Raw genomic sequence first — 23,371 nt, forward strand, 5'->3', positions numbered from 1 at the left:
ATTAAGTAAAATACTTTGATATATCACAATGTTATAATAGGTATTGTATCATGATACATGCATCGGGATACTTATCATATTAAGACACATGTATTGGGATATGTATCGTGAGGCTCTTGCCAATACACACCCCTAATTTGTACTATATTTTTAAGATAAATAATAAGACAAGATGTGTTTCATTGATCCCAAGATCTGGAAATTATTGGGCAGCAGAAGCATAACATACAAGGAACAGTCAAGCTCAAAATAAAATGTTAAATTATTAAAAAAGGTATAAAAGTACTACCTAAAAATGTCTATACATATTTACAACGCATTGCTTGTTATATTTTGTAGTTCTGCAGGACACAAGCAGACCGGAGAACATTTAACTTCATTTTATGGCTCTCTTAGAAGAGATAGCTCTTTTAAAATCTAAAACATGAAAAGTTAAATATATGCTGCACACTTACTTCCTTAAATATACATTTCAGGAAGTAAGTATGCAGCAGAGATTAAGAGCAATGTGCAAATGTGGCAATTATTGATAAATTAAGTGAATTGTTGTAAAAGGTTATGACATGAGGTAGGAAAGACTTCCATCTGTTCGTTAACATTTTGTCTCTCAACCAGCCTTTTGGTGGAGTTCTGGGATTATCTCCAAAGCCATCACAGAGGACACAGGCTCTATGCACCTTACGTACTGAATTTACACACTCGTATTAAAAGTTGTTTGAGCACTGAGGAAAAGCAAACAGATTTTACATGGTCAAGTGGAATTGAGTCGTTTTGAGATTTCCCAGTGACTCATATAAATTCCTTTGATTCCCCTGGAAACAAAAGAATCCGATTAGGATGGTCTTTCAATTTCCTGACACCGACTATCCACTAACCTAATTACCCAACGTGCCCAGAGGGAGCTCATTCTTCCCAGCAAACACAGTGAGATCATTTTATGCCTGGCAGATTGAAGCTAAATCGAGAGCCCCTCTCCTTACACAGCTTTCCATTTGTACGCCTTAAAGTAATCAATAAGGCTTGCAAATAGACTTCTTGTTCTTTGAACACATGTGGATGTGGTTTTAATTAGTCAGTTAGGCAGCTAGGAGCTGGGTTTGCAGTAGATGGAGCTTAAGATGTTGTTTTTATCATTACTCTTGCTTAAGTTAGATTTAAAATGGTAAATTATACCACAGGAATCTGGGTGCATGTACTCCAGATATTAAATCAATTCAATAGCTTCTCCCTATTTAATAACACACAGGTCTAACAACGGGATATGCAGCAAGTAAAGGCTTTCACAACAATAAGTTTGCGTGATCCAAAATCATATCAAGCTGGCATAAACCATCATTGACCGTCACTGATTTTTCCATTGAAATCAGCCACTACACACACACACACACACACACACACACAGACACACACACACACACACACGTGTGCACACACTAAAACACGCAAACATTTGTCTCCCTGCTGTGGGCTGCCGGGTCATGTGGTTGCGACATGCGACAAATGACCAAACAGCCGGAGTTTGAATTCCAGGACCCGCGGGGGCTGTTTGAACTGGAACATCCAACTGGCCCATAATTAATAGACACTGACAAGAATTAAGAGCTCAGTGCTAACCAGTTTCAGTTTACAGCTTAGTGGCGCTGAAAACGACAGAGACACGAGGCTGGAGGGCAGGGAGAATGAGAGAGGAAAAAGATGAGCTAGATAATGCTGAAGAATGGGAGGGCAGGGGGATGAGAGAACAAGCTGCTGTTTTGGGTAGAATATCAATTTTCTGCAAGATCTTCTGGTTTTTTTTCCTCCGTTTCTCTCTCACTATTTCTTCTGTCTGATCCTATCTGGGCATCGGGTATACATCTCTACCCTGACGGCCCTGTCCCAGACAGGGCCTGATCTGACCGATGTATGATACCCCCCCCCCCTCAAATCCCATCCCATCACATGTGATACAGACCAGTACTGAGAATCTGACCACAACAAGACAGCTGGATGAGGCCCCTTGTAAAGGTCTGGGGAGCAGGGAGCAGGGAGCGGGGCCAGGGCTCACTACTGCATCGGCCTTCAAATATCGGGACAGTGCAGGTCCAGAAAATAACTTGTGACATAGTAGGTCAACATCTTACAAGCATTCAGAAGTGTGTGTGTTGGGGTGGGGGGTGGGGGTGGGCTGAGTGTTATAAATCAACTGAACTAGTTTTTAGTATACGGTGCAGCCCGCGAGAGTGCTAAGACCCAACAATAGCGGCTGACAGTCTACCCTTGTTATGTGTGTTTATGTGTGTATGGAAAGAGGATGAGCCGTATTTACATTGGAGCAATCTTTACGGCCACCTGACCCCGGCTTCCCTTTCACATTCGCCATTTTTATTGACTCGTAGAAGCTCGCAGCTTTGTGCGCCGCCTCTGTCCCGCCGATTCATTGCATTCTTTATTTCATAAAACCACTGCTGGTACTCCTTTATGATCTTTAAAAAGCAATCACAAGAGCAACTGAAATGTAAATCCTCTTAGCTTTGCTTAATCTTATTGTTTCATTTTCTTTGTGTTCATGATGGAAGGAATAATTAATGTTAAATTCTCTCTGCTTTTATAAAGTATTAAGACTGAAGATACTACTCGTTAAATGTCCACTATGTGTATTTGTGTACATTTTATCATTACACCTCATTGTCTTTTTCTCACCAAACAAAGAATTAATTTTCTGACGTTTTCAATTTGAAATTAAGAAGAAAAAAAAAGAATGAACCAATCATAAATAACGCACATCAATGTAAGATGAAACGTACACTCATCACGTCGCAAGGTTACATTTATTTGATGCGGAGGCTTTGTAAAGACGTCACACAAATGCCCATGTGGTCCGTACACCACCGTGCGCATCCGGATTGCGTATTACAATCTGGACATGCGCATGTGTGTGTCGAGCTCACATAACTATTTTCAGAGCCTCACCTGTCAGAGGCGCTTCTTTCTCCAGAATGTGTCAGAACTGGTTGGCTGGCGACCGCTGCCAAAGGGAGATTAGGAGCTCCCTATTTTAGCTGGGAAAAATCAGAGGGATGCGGTGCACCCCCTCTCCTCCCAAGCAGTCGCTCGGCCTGTCCTGGGGACACGGATGTTGCCCTTCCAGCGCTACCACCGAGCCCCGACCCTGCCAGCTCTAAAGAATGACAGTACAAGCTTGGGGCCATCTTTTGTCTTTTTTTTCCACTGGGTGGGCTGCAGCCAAGGAAGAAATATCGGGGAACTCAGCGTGGCGCCCCACCTGCTCCAACACCCGATGAGCCAATGAGAAAAGGCTGGAGTTTTTCTCCCACATAACCCAGAGCTCTGGCTTCCCGCCCTTTATCATGTTGTGCACTTTTCATAAATCAGCCCCGCCATGTCCACAAGTGGTATTACTGTGCGTTACAGAGCCAGTAATCGAAAACATCTGCGAGACTGGGGATGGCTGGGTGGATCCAGGATCCCTGGTGTCTTGGCGCTCATTTGCACAAACTGTTGCATGCTGCAGAAGAAAGCAACAGAAAAGGAAGGGTGACAGGAAACATGCATCCTGAGGCCCAGATCCATGCCGCTTGTCAAGGATGATATACATCTGACATGTGTGTGTCTGTGTGAGAGAATATGTGTTGCGCATGTACGGGAGGGTTGTAAAGAGGTCAGCGCTCCACTAACGGCCCCCACTTTGGAGGAACACGTGTTAGCCTCCGTGTCTGATCTATCACCTGCCAGACAGTGAGGACAGGCCAGCGCAGAGCCTCTGGGTGGGCGCTGACTCTCAACTGCAGCCTGCCAGCTTCTCTGACAAAAAGCAAACAAGGCCCCACACACAAGTTTGCGATACAAAAATAAAGTGACTAACGATTGGAGGGCACTCCGTTTTTGAGCAATGCAAAACTATGCGTCAGCTGCATTTATAAAGGCACCCATGTGGTACAGACTTTGGGCATATCATTATTTTGAAGATGTAATCTGAGTGTATGGATTGGTTTCTGATCTAAGCCTATTGATTGGGAAGGGACCTGACAGCATGTGATATTGGATATGGCTTTACTAATCTTTTGTGTATGTGGCTGGAGGAAAATAAGGCTGTAACATTACCCTGGTAGCCACGTTCACTCAGGAAAGACTGCTGATCCCTATCTGTGGTCGGGCGAGGGCGAGACAGCGGTGTCGGTTGCCAAAATAGTCTGGCAGCTTGTATTCGTCCACCGCATTACAGCAGTGTCAGAAAATCTCTACAAAAACACCCAACTATCACTAAAACATCCGGCTCCAGTTACCAAAGAACGGCGGCCGAGGCGTCCTCTGCTCAGATCGTTAATTCACGCTGGATATTCAGTAGTCCTACAAGGTTGTGTGCTTCTGTTGCAATGACACACTTTTTAAAAACATGTTAATGTGTTGACATGATGATGTGGTGCTGGTTCAAACTCCCACGTGGATTTTGTTTTAGCTCTAAAAAGCACAAATGGTAAAAGTCTTGTTTTCATCTCTAGCAGAAGATAAAGGGGAAAAAAAGACACAGACACAGAAAAAAAATGGACAAAACCAAATCAGTCCAGAAAAAATTCTTGCATCACTTAACACCCTACAGCAATGCTACGGGGTATTAGCAGTGCCATTAGCCGAGGCTATTGGCTCCTGGAAATGGTTACTGACACCATACCTTCCGCGAGTTGTAATTACGAGGGAGTTTTTCCACTGGACCTGTGACCTTTTATCAGCTTCAGCTGGACATTTAAGGGGTCACTGAGAGAAGTTTGCTCAAACTGCCCCCCGCCGCTAACAGTCATCCAACCCATCCAGGTGCTCTGCCGTGACGCAGCAGCACAACCGGATCGAGAGTGACTCATCTCCTCTACAATCCACTGCACGGGTCTCTTTCGAGATGCAAGACTGCAGAGAGTGAAATCCATTGCTATGGTAGCAAAACTGTTCACACACACAACACAACGTGTACGTGGAACTGACTGCTGGCTAGCTGCTTTACAATACCCGGTTAGTGTGACCTGTCACCGGACTCCGAGCACACCTGAAGCTGGCCAACAGTGCTTAAAGTATTGAAGTCAGCTGATAAAGTGGCAGGTGGCGCAGAGAGGAGGGGTTTTTCCAGCCTGCTAATGGTGCTGAAAAACCGTGGCAGCTGGCACTTTATGATTTGGGATAGCACGATCGGCATGAGGCGGAGAAATATTTGATACTTTTAGAACAACTGATCTCATCAATCCCTCACAGCATCTTCAGCAAAGCATTTCAAAAGCGCTGCTGCTGCACTGTAACTACTGTCACCGGCGTAGCCCCCATTACCTGTTACTCATCGGCTTGTGGAAGGTCTAGTTTTATTAATTTATCTATTGTCATTTTGGTAATTCTTTGGAGCCTACTAGGGTGAATTAGAAGTACCACCAGCATACTGACACAAAAGAGCTAATGTTTCCTCTCCCTTACGTATTCTCTAGTGCGTACATATATATATATATATTTTTTTTTTTTTTTAAATTGTTTTATGCATGCAGAATTTGCAGATATTTATTTTTCGCAGTTGCAAACGACTAAAAAAAACGTTTCCTCTCTACCTATACTTGTTTTGTGTCTTTGATCATCGAGGCGATTCGTGCTACTGTTTCTTATCAATTTGTTCACTATCACGTCAATATTCCGGTGGTTTTATTGGATTCGATTGTGTTACAAGTGCGAAATATGTCACAGCTTACAACTTATTGATGATATGACAAACAGTACGTAACTAATAACGAATGATAACTGAGGGCAGACTTATTTTTAGGTAGAATTTTAGATCCTTCTTTTGATCTCACTTGTATGCCATCTTTTCATTTGCTTTTATATTGCCAGCTTTAAGATTGCTACTGAAGTGATAGTATGATTTATTCATTTTGGTAGAAAAAATGTTTGGAGCTGGATTTATTTTTCCATGACTCAAATATTGGTTTATGCAGCTGACTAAACCTATGAACTTTGTGGGAGTTTGCTGACTGTTCATTTGTCCAGAAATCTTCTCTGGACACTGCATATGCTCCACACTGGCTTGTATAGGACACCCATTTTTATATTTGACTATAGGTATTTATTTATTTTTCTCTAATTTTCCTTGAACACTCTTTGAGTACTAGTCATAAGGTGATATGATAGCAAAAACCAGGATAAACTACCATTATCCTGCTGATTTCAAGCTTAAAGGCAGGTTAAGCAACTTCTGGACAATGTCATGTCTGTTGATATTTGAAACAACACAGAAAGCCAACTTCTCCCTCCAATGCACCCTGGGAAAACAAACATGAAACATGAAACATTTCCTTTATACGCACAAGCACAAACACCTAATGAGGGATTGGCTGGAGAAGAGTTTGTTAAGGTTTGTGGGGCAGGCAGAGCGGTGTATGGAGATCTTCCTCTTATTTTTTTCCACTCTCTTTTTAACATGTATTTAGAAAGAGGGGCAGCGAGCAGATAGCGAGGTATTCATTGAATATCACTGAAGCAATACCACCTCTGACCAGAAGGGGGCCAAATATGGAGCCAAATCAAGGCCAAAAGTTTTGCTAATTTGAAAATAAAATTTGAACCTGAAAATTATTTTTTACAGTTTCAATTTTATTTTTTTCAGTATCAGATCTTTTTTTCAGTTTCAAATCTTTTTATTTCAGTTTCAAAATTTTTTTTCAGTTTCAAATCTTTTTATTTCAGTTTCAAATTTTTTTTTCAGTTTCAAATCTTTTTTTCTTCAGTTTCACGTCTTTTTTTTCAGTTTCACGTCTTTTTTTTTCAGTTTCACGTCTTTTTTTTTCAGTTTCACTTCTTTTTTTTCAGTTTCAAATTTTTTTTTCAGGTTCAGACTTTTGGCCCCGATCTGGCGTGGGGGGCGTGGCATCAACTGAGAAGGGCGTGGCATCATGAGTGACAGCAGAACAGAGAAGGCGGGGGACGTTACTCAGTCCTGTAGCCTTCAGGAAACGTAGGTTGCAGAAGTTATCAGTAGAAGTATGATTCAACACTGTATATACACCATATTCACGTGACTGGCAGTGGAAAAAACTGATACTAGTGACACATTTCTGTTTAAAAAGCTGTTTTAGACCGTACTTGGCACCAATCGCAGTATAAAAGCAATAAACTATGCCAGACTGTACAGTTCAACAGCCACACTTTAAAGTTTGACATTTCCCACTTCCACATACTACCAAGTACGGTCTAAAACAGCTTTTTAAACAGAAATGTGTTACTAGTATCCGTTTTTTCCACTGCCAATCACGTGAATATAGTGTGTTTACGTGAAAGCCCTTGGCGTAAGTTACACAAACGTACCCCACTAGTGGGACAGAGTGGTATTACACAAGATGCCCACTCGTTAGTCCAGTGTTGTCAGTAGCTTTTTTGTACGCACATCACGTGCCCCTAAATGGTCAGAAGTCGTGCTGCTACATAGAGTAATGTTAAAGTTCATTCTAGGTTTGTAAAAGGCTGCAAGATTCAAACTTTTTTAATTTGGATTTAACTCCATCGTCTCTGAACAGTCGCTTTTTGTCCCACGTATCATAGCAACTTTTGTGTGGTGACACACACACACACACACAAAGGGTGTCTGGTAATAATTTAAGCTTTTGAGATGTTTGGGCTGGGATAAAGACACTTAGAGTGAGCTCATGTAAAAATAGCGCCCACCACAACGGACAACCCCGGATTGTGATGAACAAACACAGCTACATCAGCAAAGAGGCATTACTGGTAATGACCAGAGAATGACACGTAATCTTGTGTTACCAGCGCAGCCTGCCGTTCACCGTTCACTGCTACTGGCCTCAGACATGGGACGTATTTGGTTGTCAGAGCAGGACAAAGCTGAGAGAGCACAATTTTATTTTTGAAAAATGATGACTGTACGTGGATCCCATGTAGAAATTCTTGAAGTGCTTTTTTAATATCAGGAAATGTTAACTGGACCATCTATAAGTTATTTTCTATAAATACTGTCAAAATATATTTAACACTTTGTAAATGTATATGTATAATATATATATATATATATATATATATATATATATAAAACATATTTTTGATAACCATAGAAATTCCTTAAATGGGGTCTCATTTCTATGTCAAATGTTTAAAGTCTCTTCACATCAAAGTATAGAAACCTAAAAAAATAAAACATTTATGTGAGAAAAAAAGAAAGAAAAAAGCAAATCTATCAGCTAGATTTCCCCCCAGTACTCCCAGAGGTCTCCCTCCGGAGGAAAAACAACAAGTGCAGGAAGTAAGACGGGATGTTCGGAAAGCATTTAGTGGATCAATTCGCCTGGGAGAGAGGGAGCGGCAGACAGACTCTGAGAGAGCGGTAGATTGAGAGAAACACCCAGAGCCCGGGGGAACGGACTGTGTCTCGGGGGAACGGCCCGCACGCTTTTCAAGAGTACTGTTACACATTTCAGACAGTCTTGGTAAGAACATCCAACTCAGCAGCTTTTTTCAACCTGTCTGAGGTGAGGTGAGACGAGGGCTATAAGAAAATGCTTTTGGGTGATGTCACCAGTGACTCCCTGAGGCTGACTTTAAAATCTGACCAATATCTACCCTGCAGCATTAACGCAAACAGCTTTTCCTCATCGGGGAGTTCAGGATGATCCCCGAGTTCAAGAGCTTTCCCGTTTTAAAAATATATACAATAACCCTTTATTAGTTATCCATTTGTTATAATCAGCTCTTCAAAAAACTTAATTTGACCTTGATCGCACAAACCTGACAACATCTAACATGTTTTAAAAGAGAAAATATCTGATTTGGCCTCATAGAAAAGAGCTCTGGGCTTTCTATGATTAGAAGCAAAGATCATTTTTAATTTTGTAGTTTTTTTTGTTGTTATTATTTTGAGCTATTGAAACCAATAAATTGAAACCAATAAGCTGCATAAAAAAACTAAAAGACTAAAATCTTTAAAACTAATTATAAAGTCTAAAATTATTTTCAATTTTATCGAAACAAGGCGTATTTTTTTACTTTTTAAAAACGTTTTTGGGAGTGTATGACCTCAGAAAAATAAATCCAGTTATAAACTGTGAATTAGAAATGCTAAATGTTTCAATACATCCAAAGTGGATTATTCAAAAATTCCTGAAAGCCAGATAAATTGTAGAATACGGTGCAGCTGAAAGAAAAACCAGCAAAGCAACATTCAGATAAACTTTGTCACTTTTTCCTTTCCGTCAGGCTCGTCGGTCACAGCTCTGTTTATCAAGTTAGTGACTGACCTTTTTTTTTTTTTTAAGACAGATTCAAACAAATGAATATGTAGAAAAAAAGGAAATTACAAAATAAATACAAGTCCATCCTTACCTTCTTTCAACATGCCAACTTTGAGACATTTCATGAAGCGGCACGCCTGGCAGGACTTCCGTCTCCTCTTGGTGATTTCACACTCGTTGGTGGCCGGACAGCTGTACTCAATATTCCCTGTGGAAGATTAGAAACACGGGTTCATTATTCTGTGTACCTGAAAGATATGCATCAGCAATTAGGGATAATTTGTTTTGAAATTACACCGCAGAAAGGAGATCAAATTGTCATAAACAGCAACCGCTGAAAGACAATAAAAGCCGTAATACTTGCACGTGCATACACACACACAGACACAGAGCTGTCCCAAGGTGACCCAGTGGGACACCCCTGGAGGAGAGGAAGGAAGGTTTAGTGGCGTTTTGATGGCACATGTAAAAGAAACCCACCTCCCTGCCCTGGAGTTTCACTACTCCTCTGATTTACAGATAAATTAGCTTCATTAATGCAGAGGGTCCTCTCCGTGATGCTAACCGCAATCCTTTCCAGCCCATCCTTCTCCACCCAAAGGATGATGGGAAAGCTTGCCCTTCCTTAGCAGCACATGAAGCACAGCTGAGCTCTGCTGCTGTTTGACTGCCTGATCTCAGGCTGCCATATCATGTGGCAAAGCTCCATGTATTATTCAAGTCTGTCTTGACAGTTGTTGGCTCACTATGGAAATATTTTGTATGCAATTTAATCACTAAGATCCGAAAACAGCCAGAAATGCAGACTTATTGAATCCGCTTCCATGTAACAGCTATCCATCTTTCTAACCAAATTCCGGTCAACTTTTTACTTTCTTTGTTGGCACTATAATGCCCTCACCTCAAAAACTCACACAAACCCACAGGAGTCCAATGACAAATCCTTCCTCCAAAGCATCCATGTCCCATGATTGAATGTTTAAGCAAGGTCCCGTAAGCCCAGAGATGTATTAATGGTACCTAAAAACAGCAAACCAGGTGTTGTATGCTGCAGATCTGCAACAGACAGCCCCCAGCCCCGAGCACACACTCCCTCTCACACACACAACCCCCTGTTGGTCAAGGAGAAGGTGCCAACATTTGTCAGGATCCTTGGCATGGACGGTGCCAGCGGGGTCACAGGCACAGTTAGGGGCCCAGGGCACCATGCCAGGATGTTGGCAGAGACTGCGGCGGGATTCAGGGGAGTAGAAGTGCGTTAAACTGAGAGGCAGTGTGCAAAGGAGAATAAAGTGCTCTGCAGCACTCATTAGTAGAGCTGCATGCTTTGTACCAGGTTTACAGTGTAGCACCAACTCTGTACAGCATGTAATACAATCCCACTTATTATTTTATAATATAGAACTTTCACATCGTGACTGTTTCGTACTAGACAGAAATTTACTATAAATTACTTTATCAGTTTATTATTTATAGCAAAGGAATTGAGTTTATGTATCACAACTGGATTTGTCGGAGTGACTCCTGTTGGGCAATATTTTTGATCACCAGTGAACATTGAAACTGCGGAGGCATTTTCTCTTTTTTTCCATAAAAGTAAATGATCTGGAGAATAGACCAACTTAAGCTAACAGAGATAAATTATATATACTTATTGGGTACAAACAGTTGTATTTTTGCAGATTTTAAGGCTTTAAACCATCCTGCGTGGACGGCAGCACTGGAATAAAACCACATCAGTCTGCCTCGCATAAGACGGCACACACTTTAATTTCAACACAGTGCTTTTTTTTTACACGTATAACACGAAATTAATCAATATGTGTACGTTCCCAACCAAAAAAATAAATAAGCAGATTTATTTTTTCCATTAAGCTCTTCACCAATTTTTCAGCAAATATTTTTGGTCATTTATTTATCGCCAGGATGTATTTAGCATGTTGACGATTTCAAGGGTAGAAAGAGAACGGTTTCTGATTCCTGGGTGTGTGTAAACACACTTGATTTATTTATAAATGGGACATCACAAACAGACACAGACAAGGTTAAAATTTCCTCCATAGATGCAGTAATTATAATCCATCAAATGCGATAACCTGAGTGCGCGTGGCGTGGGTGGGCGGCTGGACTGGGGGGTCCTCTCTAGACTAAAATTACCTCTAAAAGCTCCCTGTCGGTATACCCTCTTAGTTAATCAGGTCTTGTGTCCACCTTTATCCCTTAAAGGACATTTCAACCACTTGAATATCCTTCCTTAACCTCTCTTATTTTCCCTCTAAATTTTGATATATTATTATGCCATGCTATTATCCACACGCTCATCTCCACTCAAGCCGGACCTCTCCTTGTCCTCCTACTTTCCCGAGGCCGGGACCCCCCTTCCTGATTACCATTCCATTAAAGCAGCTTCTGCTCTCTGAGAATGACCACGTCCCTCGTCCCCTGTCCCCCGGCCTTTATTTAGAGGACTCCTCGCCATCCCTCTCTCTGTCCCCTTCCTCTGATATTACCCCAACAACACGTGCCTTAGCTTCAAATTGCCCCCTCCTCCCCCCAATCTCCTTCCCCTTGGGTGTCGGCTGCAGGGGCCGAGGGCCAAGGAACAGATCTACACCTCCCCGGCCTCCTGTCTTGACTTTCTCCCAATGAAATGCTTTGCTCTTAATTACAGTCACCAAACACTGATTGCTATTGACTGAAACTCCCGTGGCTCAGGACGAATGACGGACAGATTAAGCTCATTACAGGCCTGTCCTCCTCGAAGGAGAGTGAGAGGAAGGGGAAGAAGAAGAAGAGGACGGATCCGGGCAAGACAGCGGAGAGTCACAAATGAGCTTTATTTACAGTCTTTACTCGGGCTCACCTTTTACCCGGACTGATAAAACTGCAATACACGGTTAGAATAATGAGGCTAAAACAGTTTTTGGGGGTCTTGAAGTCAGTTTTAAACACTAAAACAATTTTAAACATGTTCCATGGTATTATAAAGTTCCAGAAAAAAAAAGTTGACTTTTTATGATTTAACGAGGATGTGAATACAGATCCATCCAGGAGCTCTCATAATACGGTCTTGTCACTTACAGGTTGTTAGTGAAGACATCGCCTTTGTCTCTATTATTTAATGAGTCATATTTTCACAGACTTCCCTTCAAAATCTGAAACAAACAGCGGGACATTTTTCTGCTTAAGGCGCATAAAACAGCCGTTATCCCACACGGGATTCCTCCTGGGTTTAGATGCGGTGTGTGAGTGTTTGTGCAACCTATAGTTGGTAATATGCCGACGTTAACGTGGATAAAATTACGTTTAAAGCACACCAAGAGGGTGAAAATATCACGTCAACATGTCCTGGCAATCCATCCGTATGTCAAGAGTTTAGCGTTTCAAAGCACTCAAGGAGAAGTTTCATAATTGTCAACTTAGGACCAATTTCAGACTGCGGTGGTTAACAGCAGCTGTGCAGTAGTAACGGATGAAGAGATTAGTAAAACTGGTGAAAAGCTTCATTTTGATGAGTGAAGTACAGCATCAGCATCTTTTCAATCACCTACCACATTTAAAAGAGGAATGATCAGGATGATTTTTTGCTGCCTTGCGAACGTACAGCCCGACTCCAAGTAACAAGGCAGAAATGCTGCAAATAAAAGTTAAAGATCTGCTCCTAGGATTGTTTACCAGTCGATCCAAGATCTGTTATTCAAGGGCGAAGGCATTAACAGCCGCAGTGTAGAGCAGATTTACTGACTGCGCCGTATGTGAACACAGAGGGTTGGATACAACATGACAACTGACTCATTTAGCTTTTTTTCCCCCCCGATTAAAAAAAAAAATTAAATTAAATTTTATTTATATATTGTCTATTACAACACAAGTTGTCTCTAGCAAACTTTCAATGGTGGAAAGCAACAAAGCATCTTTGATTTTTTTATTCAGCTTTTGAAATACTACTTTTTTCTTTTCTTACACATTCGCATTTCATTATACTTCTGATACCAGGGGCAATAGTTTGTTTTTTACTGTTATTACTTTAAGTCTTTTTTTTCTAAGTCAGTGGTTCTCAAACTTTTCCTTTTCTTCTTTTAAAAGGCTCTATCTTGCTGATAGCAGCTCACAAGAAGGGATTTTCTGCGCTCTTTTGGTGAGATACCCATGGCATCAAGATGCAGCCTGGGCCGCCGAAGGAGTTTGCAGAGAAAGTAAAGATTTGTGACGAGTAAAAGGAAGAAAAAAAAGGTCTAACATTTGTACCCCTGCACTCTTCCATAAAGGGATCATGACCCTTCAGATTTATCTGCTAATCTGTTGACAGGGGCGTGATTCCTTGGTGGGGAATCCTGTAACTGACCACCCTTATGTAATGTAGCTAAAATTAGTTGCATCTTAAACCATCCGGAGCAGCGGAGTGCTGCATACTCCCTGACGCTTCACATCAAAAGTGTGGAGCACGCTTTGCATTCTTAGGTGCTCATCTGCGGCGCTTTGATAATATTCCGGAGATATACTTCAATAGGGGTTAGATTTACTTGTATGGAAGTACTTTTAGACGGGTGTGTCTGTGGTCTCGCATGAAAATGCTCTCAATCCGGAAAACAACTAAGGTTTTACAGACTTTAGAGATCATCTAAGGCAAGCCTTTGAGAGTTCAAAGTAAATGTGAAAATACCTTGTATCGTCCTTTTGAAAAAGGCTTTGCAGGCCTCGCAGGAGGCCACCCCGTAGTGGTACCCCGAGGCGATATCACCACACACCAGGCACAACCTCTTGGGAATGGCATTGAGCATGTACTCGCACTTGATTGGCGAATCGTCCACCATGCTGCCGGAGCACTCCTCGTAGCGCCGTAAGCAGGAGCTGCCGCCCCCGAGCATGCCCGGGTTGAACATCGGTGGGGAGTCCAGGCCGTGCGAGCGTCCACTGCTGCCGTTGACGTAGCCGCCGCTGGCGTCCGAGTTCCCGCTGGGACTGTGGTGGCTGCCGGTGTCTATGAGCGAGGAGGAGGGACTGGAAGGCTCGGTTTTCACGTAGGAACCACAGCTGGAGGATAAGTGTCGGTCATCAGAGGGCATTCTGGTTAGCAACCTGCAGGAACACACACAGGAGCAGAGTTGCGTTCAGGTCAGAGTACAGCAACAGAGATTTGGTCGTTTTCACATTGACGCCCATCCTCAGAAACTAGGAAGAAGCATCCTTCATGAAAACTGCGTAAAACTCAAATAAGCTGCTAAACTCTGTTTAGTTAATACAGTCTACGTAAAAAGAAAAACAAAAAAACTGTTTTCCTTGTTGCTTGTTCCGCTAAATGTGCATCAGCAGGCGTATCATCCCCGCTGATGCGATGCGTGCCGCTTTCAGCCATCATTGCCACATCATCCTGTGAGAAATTCATAAGCCATTTCGTGTGAGTTTGATAGATTATGTTACAGACGCAACCATTAATGTGCTGGAATGCCGAGTGATATACGGCAAGAGCTTATTCCTCTCAGGCAAAATGGCAGTGAACGACCATGTCAACAGATGCTCCATACATCTTTCAAACAATTCCCACCATTGGTCGTTTGCCAGAAGTAAATAAATGAATGAATGAAACTTCAGAAGGCTGTTAATGGCCAGAGAGAGGTGTTACACTCAGCATATGGAGGATCATGGGTAAGACATGACCCAATCAATAGTCCCGGTTATTTTGCCAGTGGACGGTGCCGGGTTACAGCTGGCTCCCGGAGAAGTCCTGACCCGGGGAGGCAGAATTTATGAAAAGCGTTGCATTTCTGTACAGACACGCACAAATGCACTCATTCTTGGAGGACTCTCTTGTATTTTAGATCTTCTTCATCACATATTTCTACATAGAACATGTTTTTATTGCAGCAGTGAGTTTCAGATTAAGGGGCATACTTGTGTTCAGCTCCGTGCAAGTTGGACGTGTCCATGTGTTGGGCATAACAACGGCTGCCACAGCCACTGCTGGACAGTAATTTGTCTTTGAGCCAGTAAAGCCTGTCCATGTTGCTCTTCTCTCAGAACATAGAAGGATATTCTCTTAAACGAAGCATGAAATGAGGCATGGGTCTCTGTTAGAACCGCTGGCTCTGTCTGTCACAGATGGTGTTGATGTTTCACAACTTCAGCCCTATGAGCGTTAGATACTGGATGAGAGCGGCGGAGAACAATGTCAAGAATGTCTGAAACTAACAGCAGGCTAATGCTGCTTAGACTCTTCTCTCTCTTTTGCCTCCTTCCATTTTTAATAATGCCTGCAAGTCAAAAGGTCCGGATGACATGAAACTGCCTTTTTAACTATAATGGGTGGTGGGTGGAAAGAGGGAGCAGGAGGTTGCCTCTCTAGCCCTGAGCACAGATCAGATCTATTGATCCCCTGCTTCCTTCCTGTTCAAGATGAGGCATGAAAAAATACACCCTCCTCTTTAGAGTCCCAGACTTATGCATTTTTAATCACTCAAGACTGTTAACATAGTGCAAGATGGAGAGATACAACATTATGTTAGTCTTCACTGCGAGACTGTTGCGGATTATTAAAGATTCACAGGACTCACGTTTAATCTTCTTAGAAATCAACATGCTCCAACAGTTATGTGGAAGGTGTATTTTCCTCCGTCTGAGGGAAGTGGAGACTGCGGTGTGGTAACAGTTAATACATCATCGCAGCCAGATAGGGGGATTCCCTAAGGAATAGCACATCGTGGCATATGTAAAAAGTAGTTCATTCCACACTTAGCACACAGCAACGCTGGGGAGATGTTTTTTTGTTAGGCTTAATGGAAATTTCTAATGGATCCTCTCAAATCTGTCCAAATGAAATAATGGCACAAAACCACCAACTCGTGCAGACAGAAATAGCTTAATGGTTTCATGATTTAGATTTCTCCTCCTCTTATTGTAAAGAGGCACGGCGTTCTCCAAGCCCGGCCCCGACTCTCGTCGACCCGTCCTTTTTGCTTTGGCCAAAACACGTGCACGCTCAAAACGCAGAGCGCCTACAGTAACATTAAACGGGATGGCGTTTGCTCCACTGCGCAGAAAAGTGGCACAAGCAGAGCAGACAAGCAGGACTCGTCAGGCAGACGTGAAGGTCACCTGCCTTCTCTGTTCTGCTGCTGCGAGATGGTCCCACGGTGGACGCCTCGGAGCAGCAGACACAGGTCTCAGTCTGTCGGCCACGACGCAGGAACGACACAGAAACTCTGTGTTGACACCGCAGAGCCGTCCCAGGCGATCAGTACGACAGGAACGCGGTGCATGTTCAAATCTGTGACGAGCGCTTTCTTTTGTGTGTGTGCTTCGGGAGCCGATGTGTGATGGACACAAGAAAAAAGGAAAAAACTTCAAATGTTTGCATGTGCATGCAAGTATTTTGGCACTCTTCCTAATACTGGGAGCGCTGCAGATCGCCTGTATAAACCAAAAATGACGCCAAAACTAAAAAAATAAATAAAATGAAAAAAAAAACCTGCATAGCCTACTCTAAACAATTCTCCTTATTTTATTATGTATTTTCCCACCGAAGGAAAATATTATTCCTCAGCTTTGGGTTGAGCTTGTAGCAAGCAGCGCAGCGTAAATCACGCTGCTGAGCACACATGGAAGCATGGAAGGACAGAGCCAAGGAGCCATGCATGAAATTAGTTCATTAATCTTTCTATGATAGGCTGTCCTTGTTTGGGGCAAACTCTATCAGCTTTAAACGGAGTATCCCTTCCTGCCTGACACATAGATTACACTGTTAGTCGGCGGCCGCACTGCCTGGGAAATGAATGGTCATGCAAGAGGGAAAACGGGGTGGCGCGTGTCATCCAAGTGTTAAGTAGGAACAACAACAGGCGGGAGAAACGGCACCGGCACAAGTAAAGGTCATCAAAAATACGTGCATTCTTAAATTCAAATGCAAATGGATCGCAAACACTGCAGTTTTTTTTGTTTGTTTTTATACTAAAGTATAATATGCTTGATGACGGAAAGAGACTCTTGATTTAAAATCTTAAAACTTAACTATTCTGGTTTCGGCACCAGTTTTTGCAGCTTTAGTCGTTTGCAAATGCTTCAACATTTTTAAAGTACATCTGAAATTGTGTTTATTGAATATAAAAATACACAAATTTCACTCAATGTTAACAGAGTTAGGAAAGAAATTGAAACCATGCAAATTTTTATTTTAATTAGCTTTTTCTTCTTTTGTTGTTTATTTACTGAGATACTTCAGGGATACTGGGATTTCATGATAATCCTTCCCTCTACATGTCACAGTTTTCTTTCTGGGAAAACAAATATGTTTATAGAAATATAGAAATATTATTTTTGATTAAATAGTTAAATAGAAGCTCTTTTAAAGTCTGTTAACACTGAAAATAGTCAAACACGGCTTTATATGTTAATTTACTAAAATTAAGAAAAAACAAATGTTCGTATTTGATGGGATTTATTTTATCGTTACATGTAAAATGACAAAAAATAAATAAATAAAAAACTTTCTTTAAAAAAAAGTTTATCGTTGATAGATTCGCCAGCTACTTCAGTTTTATTTAAGTTAAAGTTAATGTTTAGTGGTTGAATTGAAGGACTCCAGCAGATTTATTTATTTACTTTATTCATGCAAAGCCCGCTTACGCAGAGCGTTGCTGCTGAACAAGGTAATTTGATGCACACGAGTATTTTTAATGTTAAAGATTTGTTTGTGAAGGTAGAAAAATATGTTTTTGCTGATTTATATTGTGATTCAGGCTGATCTTCACCGACTACCAGCATGTACATACCGATACATAGACTTTGTTTTTACTTGTCTCGCTACCTGAAACTCTCCCTTCCTCACACACACACACACACACACACACACACACACACACACACACACACACACACACACACACACACACACACACACACACACACACACACACACACACACACACACACACACACACACACACACAACCACACACACACACACACACACACAGAACTTCCAGCATATGGCCTCCTCAATGTCACTGCCACGAGCAGGAGACTGCATAGATTTCCCACATGGATGATGTCTCCTTACCTGGAGTATCAAAGCCCATCTACATACACATCCACCACCTCCAGGAAATTGCTTTCTCCGCAAAGTCAAACACACCCCTAACTGCCTTTTAAAAAGAGACAGAAGAAGAAGGTTGCAGGGGGGAGAAAGAATAAACGAGCAGAGACTTAAGCCGTCATTGGGAATCAGAGGAGGACTCACGAGGGACAGTTACGATATTGATTTCATAAATAAACAGAGATGGTCATCGATCCTAATGTTATTTTGCATTTCAATTACTGCCCAGAAACATAACCTTCAAACGTCTGCTTCTCCACAGTAATAACATCCACCGATAATCACAAGCCAGTCTTGTTTGGCACAAATTGCCTCCCCTAACTCCCACATACACACAAACACACACTCCTTTCCCCTCCTCGCGATTTTCTTTTTATTCCCCCCCAAATGTGTAAATGACACAACTTTGCATTTGCCTAATGGTATTAGGTCATGGGCTGCATTTCAAGTGAGACCGAAGCTGATACAGTAAGCACTCCGCTCAATTGACACAATGCAAATTAACGTGGTGAAGAGGAATTAAGTTCACAATGAGAGACCTCGCGGAGCAGCGACGAGGCCTCTGAATTAAGCATGCTGCCTGACCACCATAAGATGGGCTGCTTCTTCTCCACGTGTGTGTGCTAATTTCATTTGATCAATACAACAAACTCCTTCTCAGAAGTCCCTTTTTGCTGCTTCCACTCAGTGCTCAGCACAAGAGTAACATTTTGTTTTTTTTAAGAGAGCAGGAGCTGCAAAAAGAGGGGTTCATCTACATCCTCATGAATTCAGAGTCCTTGACAGGCTGCCTAAAGGATATATCTATATCAAGCAGGGTCGTGACATGTAATGAAGTTATTTCTCCTCTCATGCCGTCACACTGAACCAGCAGAGCTTGGCTGCATCCTCATATGGAGCAGCCATTAATAAACATGACAGTCATGAGAAAAATACAAGTTTCAAGGTGTGGAACCGTTGGAAATTTTCTCTAAACTTCAAAGCAACTTAACGCTTAAATGAAGTCAGAGTTATTTATTTTTTGGGTCCATAATCTGGACACGTTGCAGCCCTTCACCAGCCACTTTCTCCACTCGCTCCGCTCATTAATGAACTCCTTGTGGCTCTTCAACTGGTCAAAATTGGTCATCTATAGAACAAAAACGGTATGCACCCCCGCTACATTCACTGTCCAAAAAAAAAAAAAAAAAAAAATTACCCCAGAAAATGATTTATTTATCGCATTTTATTTAAAATCTACTTTAATTGTTCCTATTACACCAATCTGACGTCTATATTCTTATGTGCTGCTCACTGACCCTATAAAATAAGTGACTGAATCACAGCATTTTTTATTATTATTTAAATCCTCAGTTATTCCTGACTGACTATTATTCAAAAAAGAAAAAAAAAGGAGTCATATACATTACAAGCTTTATGGCCATGTGCCTAACTGGTGAAATGAAATACAGATGCATTATAAGATAAGAAGATGTGTTTCTCTTAACAGACACAGTCAGGTGTTCCCATGTATGACACCACTAAAATTAGATCCCAGGTCAGTGCGTGATTCTTTGCTCTAATCTGTATGTGTATGCACATGTGTGTGTGTGTGTGTGTGTGTGTGTGTGTGTGTGTATGTGTGTGTGCGGGAGCATAAATGTGACCGCTTATGCGTTCCTGTTTGTTTGCTTGTGAAGGGCACCTATGGGAAGAGCAGGTGGGACGAGGAAATAAATTAAATATACGTGGGATTTTATCAGACTGAAGTGGGCATATTAACTTCTTATTAATTAGTAGCGACTTCTTAAATATTTACATAAAAAGAAAACGATTGTTTTATGCGTTTCTGAAAGAGAAGACTCAAGAAACTATCTAAAAGCAAGCACGCAAAAGAACATATTATTTGGACTGATTTATAAAGTGTGGAGAATCTGAAGCTGCCGAGTTGAATGACATCTGGTCCGGTTTTTATTCTTGACTTCATGCTTATCCTGCAAACATTTTTAATCTTAGATAAACACCTCATGAAATTTATTGCAGTGAACTTTAAGAAACAGCAACATGTTTCTAATGACACCATTTGATTAAAAGCATCATCAAGGAAAACTAACATATGGAGGTGTGTGTTTCTTGATCAACATCGTCTTAAATTTGCCATAAAAAGTACATGAAAGTGTGCGGTACGAGTGTAAGCAGTTACTGTCTGTACGCGTGTGCACTTCTACAGACGCACAGAGTTTTCACAGCGAGACCTGACCCCGGGCCAAGGTAGGTTAGCAGCGGCGTGTCGGCGGACTGGTGCTTCTTTGCCGTGTAAATTGGAGTTAAAATGATCCCAACAAGAACTAAAAAGTAAACTTTTAGTTGGATGGAAAAGAAAAAAAAAAAACAAACTTCAGGTTTTGGGTGTCTTTTTTTCTTCTAACTGTACTGGCATCTGCAGAATCTGTGATAACAAACAGAATCTGTGATAACAAACAGTTGCTCAAGATCTGATCGATATTAAAACTGAAAGCTGTTTTTAAGGTTATACTTTGTGAAACACTTCTCAGTCTTTTATTTTCTATAACTAATATAATATATTAACTTAAATGTGAGCATGCATGTCTTTACACGGTACAGCTTTTGTTTTTAGCAAAACTCTATTTTAAAGTATTTTAAGGCAAGTTTTGATGCTATAACCTTAAGACTATAAAAATAAATGACTGTTTTTTTCTTCCTGCACCTTTTTCAAGACAAGTCAAAGAAACATCTGATAAAAATCTGACTCTTCTGGAAAGACCAATATTTTGTTTATTTATGTTTTCATTTCATTTCATTCTCATGAAGGGTTTTTGCTTCTGAATGCAGTCAGATTAGTTTGGCTTGGCAGCTCTGATGCAGTTAGAGTAAAAAAAACTGTGCCACTTTTGATCACACTTGTTAAGCATTACAGGAAGTGCTTCTTTTCTGCTAGACTGTCACGGAAGCTCAATCGCAGCACTGTAAAAAGTGCTTAGCAGGTTAAAACTTCCCAATCCCATCTAGAGCTTAACATTAAGAGGATCCCACGGAAACGGTTTCCCTTCTCACTCATATTTGGTTGTATGAAGAGCGGCTGGCCGAGCCTACAAGGAGTTTAACAGCAGCAAAGGCTGGAGCTGCCTGTCAGATTACATGTCAGTAAATGTATAATAAAAATGTCTGATCCTTACAATTTGGAAATTAATGTAAAATGAATAATAATTTACTTTTTTTTTTTTTGTACTTTTTCAATTTCTTTCTTTCTTTTTTTTTTTTTTAGGGATGACTTAATAAAATAAAAAAGCAGACAGTTTTTGGCCTTCTTAAAAGCACTTTCTTCTTTTCAACACTCACACAAACTGAGCAGCTGTAAAGTTAGATTTATGTTGTATTTCTATAAAATAGTATTAAAGAGATGAGCAGGAGTTGAGCTCTGAATCAGGGGCAACTGTCCACCCTGGACCTGCAGGTATTTCTGCTGCAGCTGTGCTGGCACCACAGAGCCCAGCTGTCCCGCACACAACACAGCATGCAGGAAACTCCTTAATGTGTGGAAAATCTTTTCAAAAGAAACAGAAACTTAGTGGAGACAATAAAACACCACGGAGAAGGAAATGTATCTGAGGAGAAGCACCTACTGGTTGTGGTAGCAGAGAGGGTCAGGGATGCACAGTTCGGAAACATCCATCAGTCCGCGTTAAATCATTCCAGGTGTTTCAGTTTAAAAGCAGAAAAGGAAAACAGCTGGAGAAAAAAAAAGCTTTTCAGGAGATCAGTTCCTAAATCTCCACATATCTTCAAGAAACGATGGTCAACTGTTCCTGGGTGGCGTCTCTCCTCCTTCCCTCTCTTTAACTCATGCACATGAGAAAGAAAAAGCCCTCCTCGCTCGGCCCAACAAACTCCAGTCTGCACAGGTGCTGCGCGCTCAGGAGCACAGATTAAAGAAAAAGAAATTAGAAGAGACAAGGATAAAGGTGTGGAGAACAGGTGTGATGAAGACGATGCAAACACTGAATAAATAAATACATTTTTTTAAATAAGACGGAGAAAGAGAGACAGGTGGATGAAGAGCAGCAGCGGGGAGAGACGCTCTGGCCGAATAAGTCAGCTGGAGGACTGAGTCTCCATTGAAGACTAGAGGACGCTTTAAATTGAGATGGGCGGGGCTTAGAGAGTGTGGCGCTGCCCCGATTGGTGGGCGGGGAAGGGGGCGGTCCTAGCAGCAGCCAATCAGCGTGGAGGATTACTGAGCTGAGACAGGCTAAGGGCCAGCTAGCTGGTGTCCATTCACAAGAGACCAAGATAGATAGATAGATAGATAGATAGATAGATAGATAGATAGATAGATAGATAGATAGATAGATAGATAGATAGATAGATAGATAGATAGATAGATAGATAGATAGATAGATAGATAGAAATATGATAGATAGATAGATAGATAGATAGATAGATAGATAGATAGATAGATAGATAGATAGATAGATAGATAGATAGATAGATAGATAGATAGATAGATAGATAGATATAAATATAGATAGATATAAATATAGATAGATAGATAGACAGCTCGCGTGCTGATGAGGACCAGAGGGCGGGAGCACATTACACCTGTTTTAAAATCGCTGCATTGGCTCCCCGTCCGCTTCAGGATCGATTTTAAGGTTCTTTTACTGGTTTTTAAGTGTCTTAACGGTCTTGGGCCATCTTATTTATCTGATCTGCTTTTATCGTATCAACCCTCGCGGACCCTGAGGTCCTCTGGCACCGGCCTTTTAACCATTCCCCGAACCGGGACCAAAACCCACGGTGAGGCTGCATTCAGCCATTATGGCCCCTCTTTATGGAACAGCCTGCCAGAGAACCTCAGGGCCGCAGAGAACGTTGATATATTTAAAAGGAGGCTCAAGACACACCTTTTTAGTTTGGCTTTTATCTGATCTCATTTACCTAGTCTTTTTAGCTATGTATTGTGTCTACTTCTTTAGCTCTTTTATTATCTTTAAAACTTGAATCCATTTTAGTGACTTTT

The 23,371-nt window shown here is 41.5% G+C and overlaps 1 protein-coding gene across 1 annotated transcript in view; it reads right to left on the reverse strand.

Moving 5' to 3' along the window:
- LOC133464679 (steroid hormone receptor ERR2-like) overlaps positions 1–22,442 on the reverse strand; it is a 45,950-nt gene extending 23,508 nt beyond the window's left edge. The window contains exons 1-3 of the mRNA XM_061746801.1: positions 21,975–22,442; positions 13,927–14,342; positions 9,355–9,471 (exon numbers count right to left, since the gene is read on the reverse strand). Coding sequence (XP_061602785.1) covers positions 9,355–9,471; positions 13,927–14,342; positions 21,975–22,024 — 583 coding nt within the window. The 5' untranslated portion in view covers positions 22,025–22,442. The remainder of the gene's footprint in view (positions 1–9,354; positions 9,472–13,926; positions 14,343–21,974) is intronic.
- Between the last annotated feature and the right edge of the window lie 929 nt (positions 22,443–23,371).

Source organism: Cololabis saira, chromosome 18, assembly GCF_033807715.1.
Source record: "Cololabis saira isolate AMF1-May2022 chromosome 18, fColSai1.1, whole genome shotgun sequence".
NCBI classification, from domain to species: Eukaryota; Metazoa; Chordata; class Actinopteri; order Beloniformes; family Belonidae; genus Cololabis; species Cololabis saira.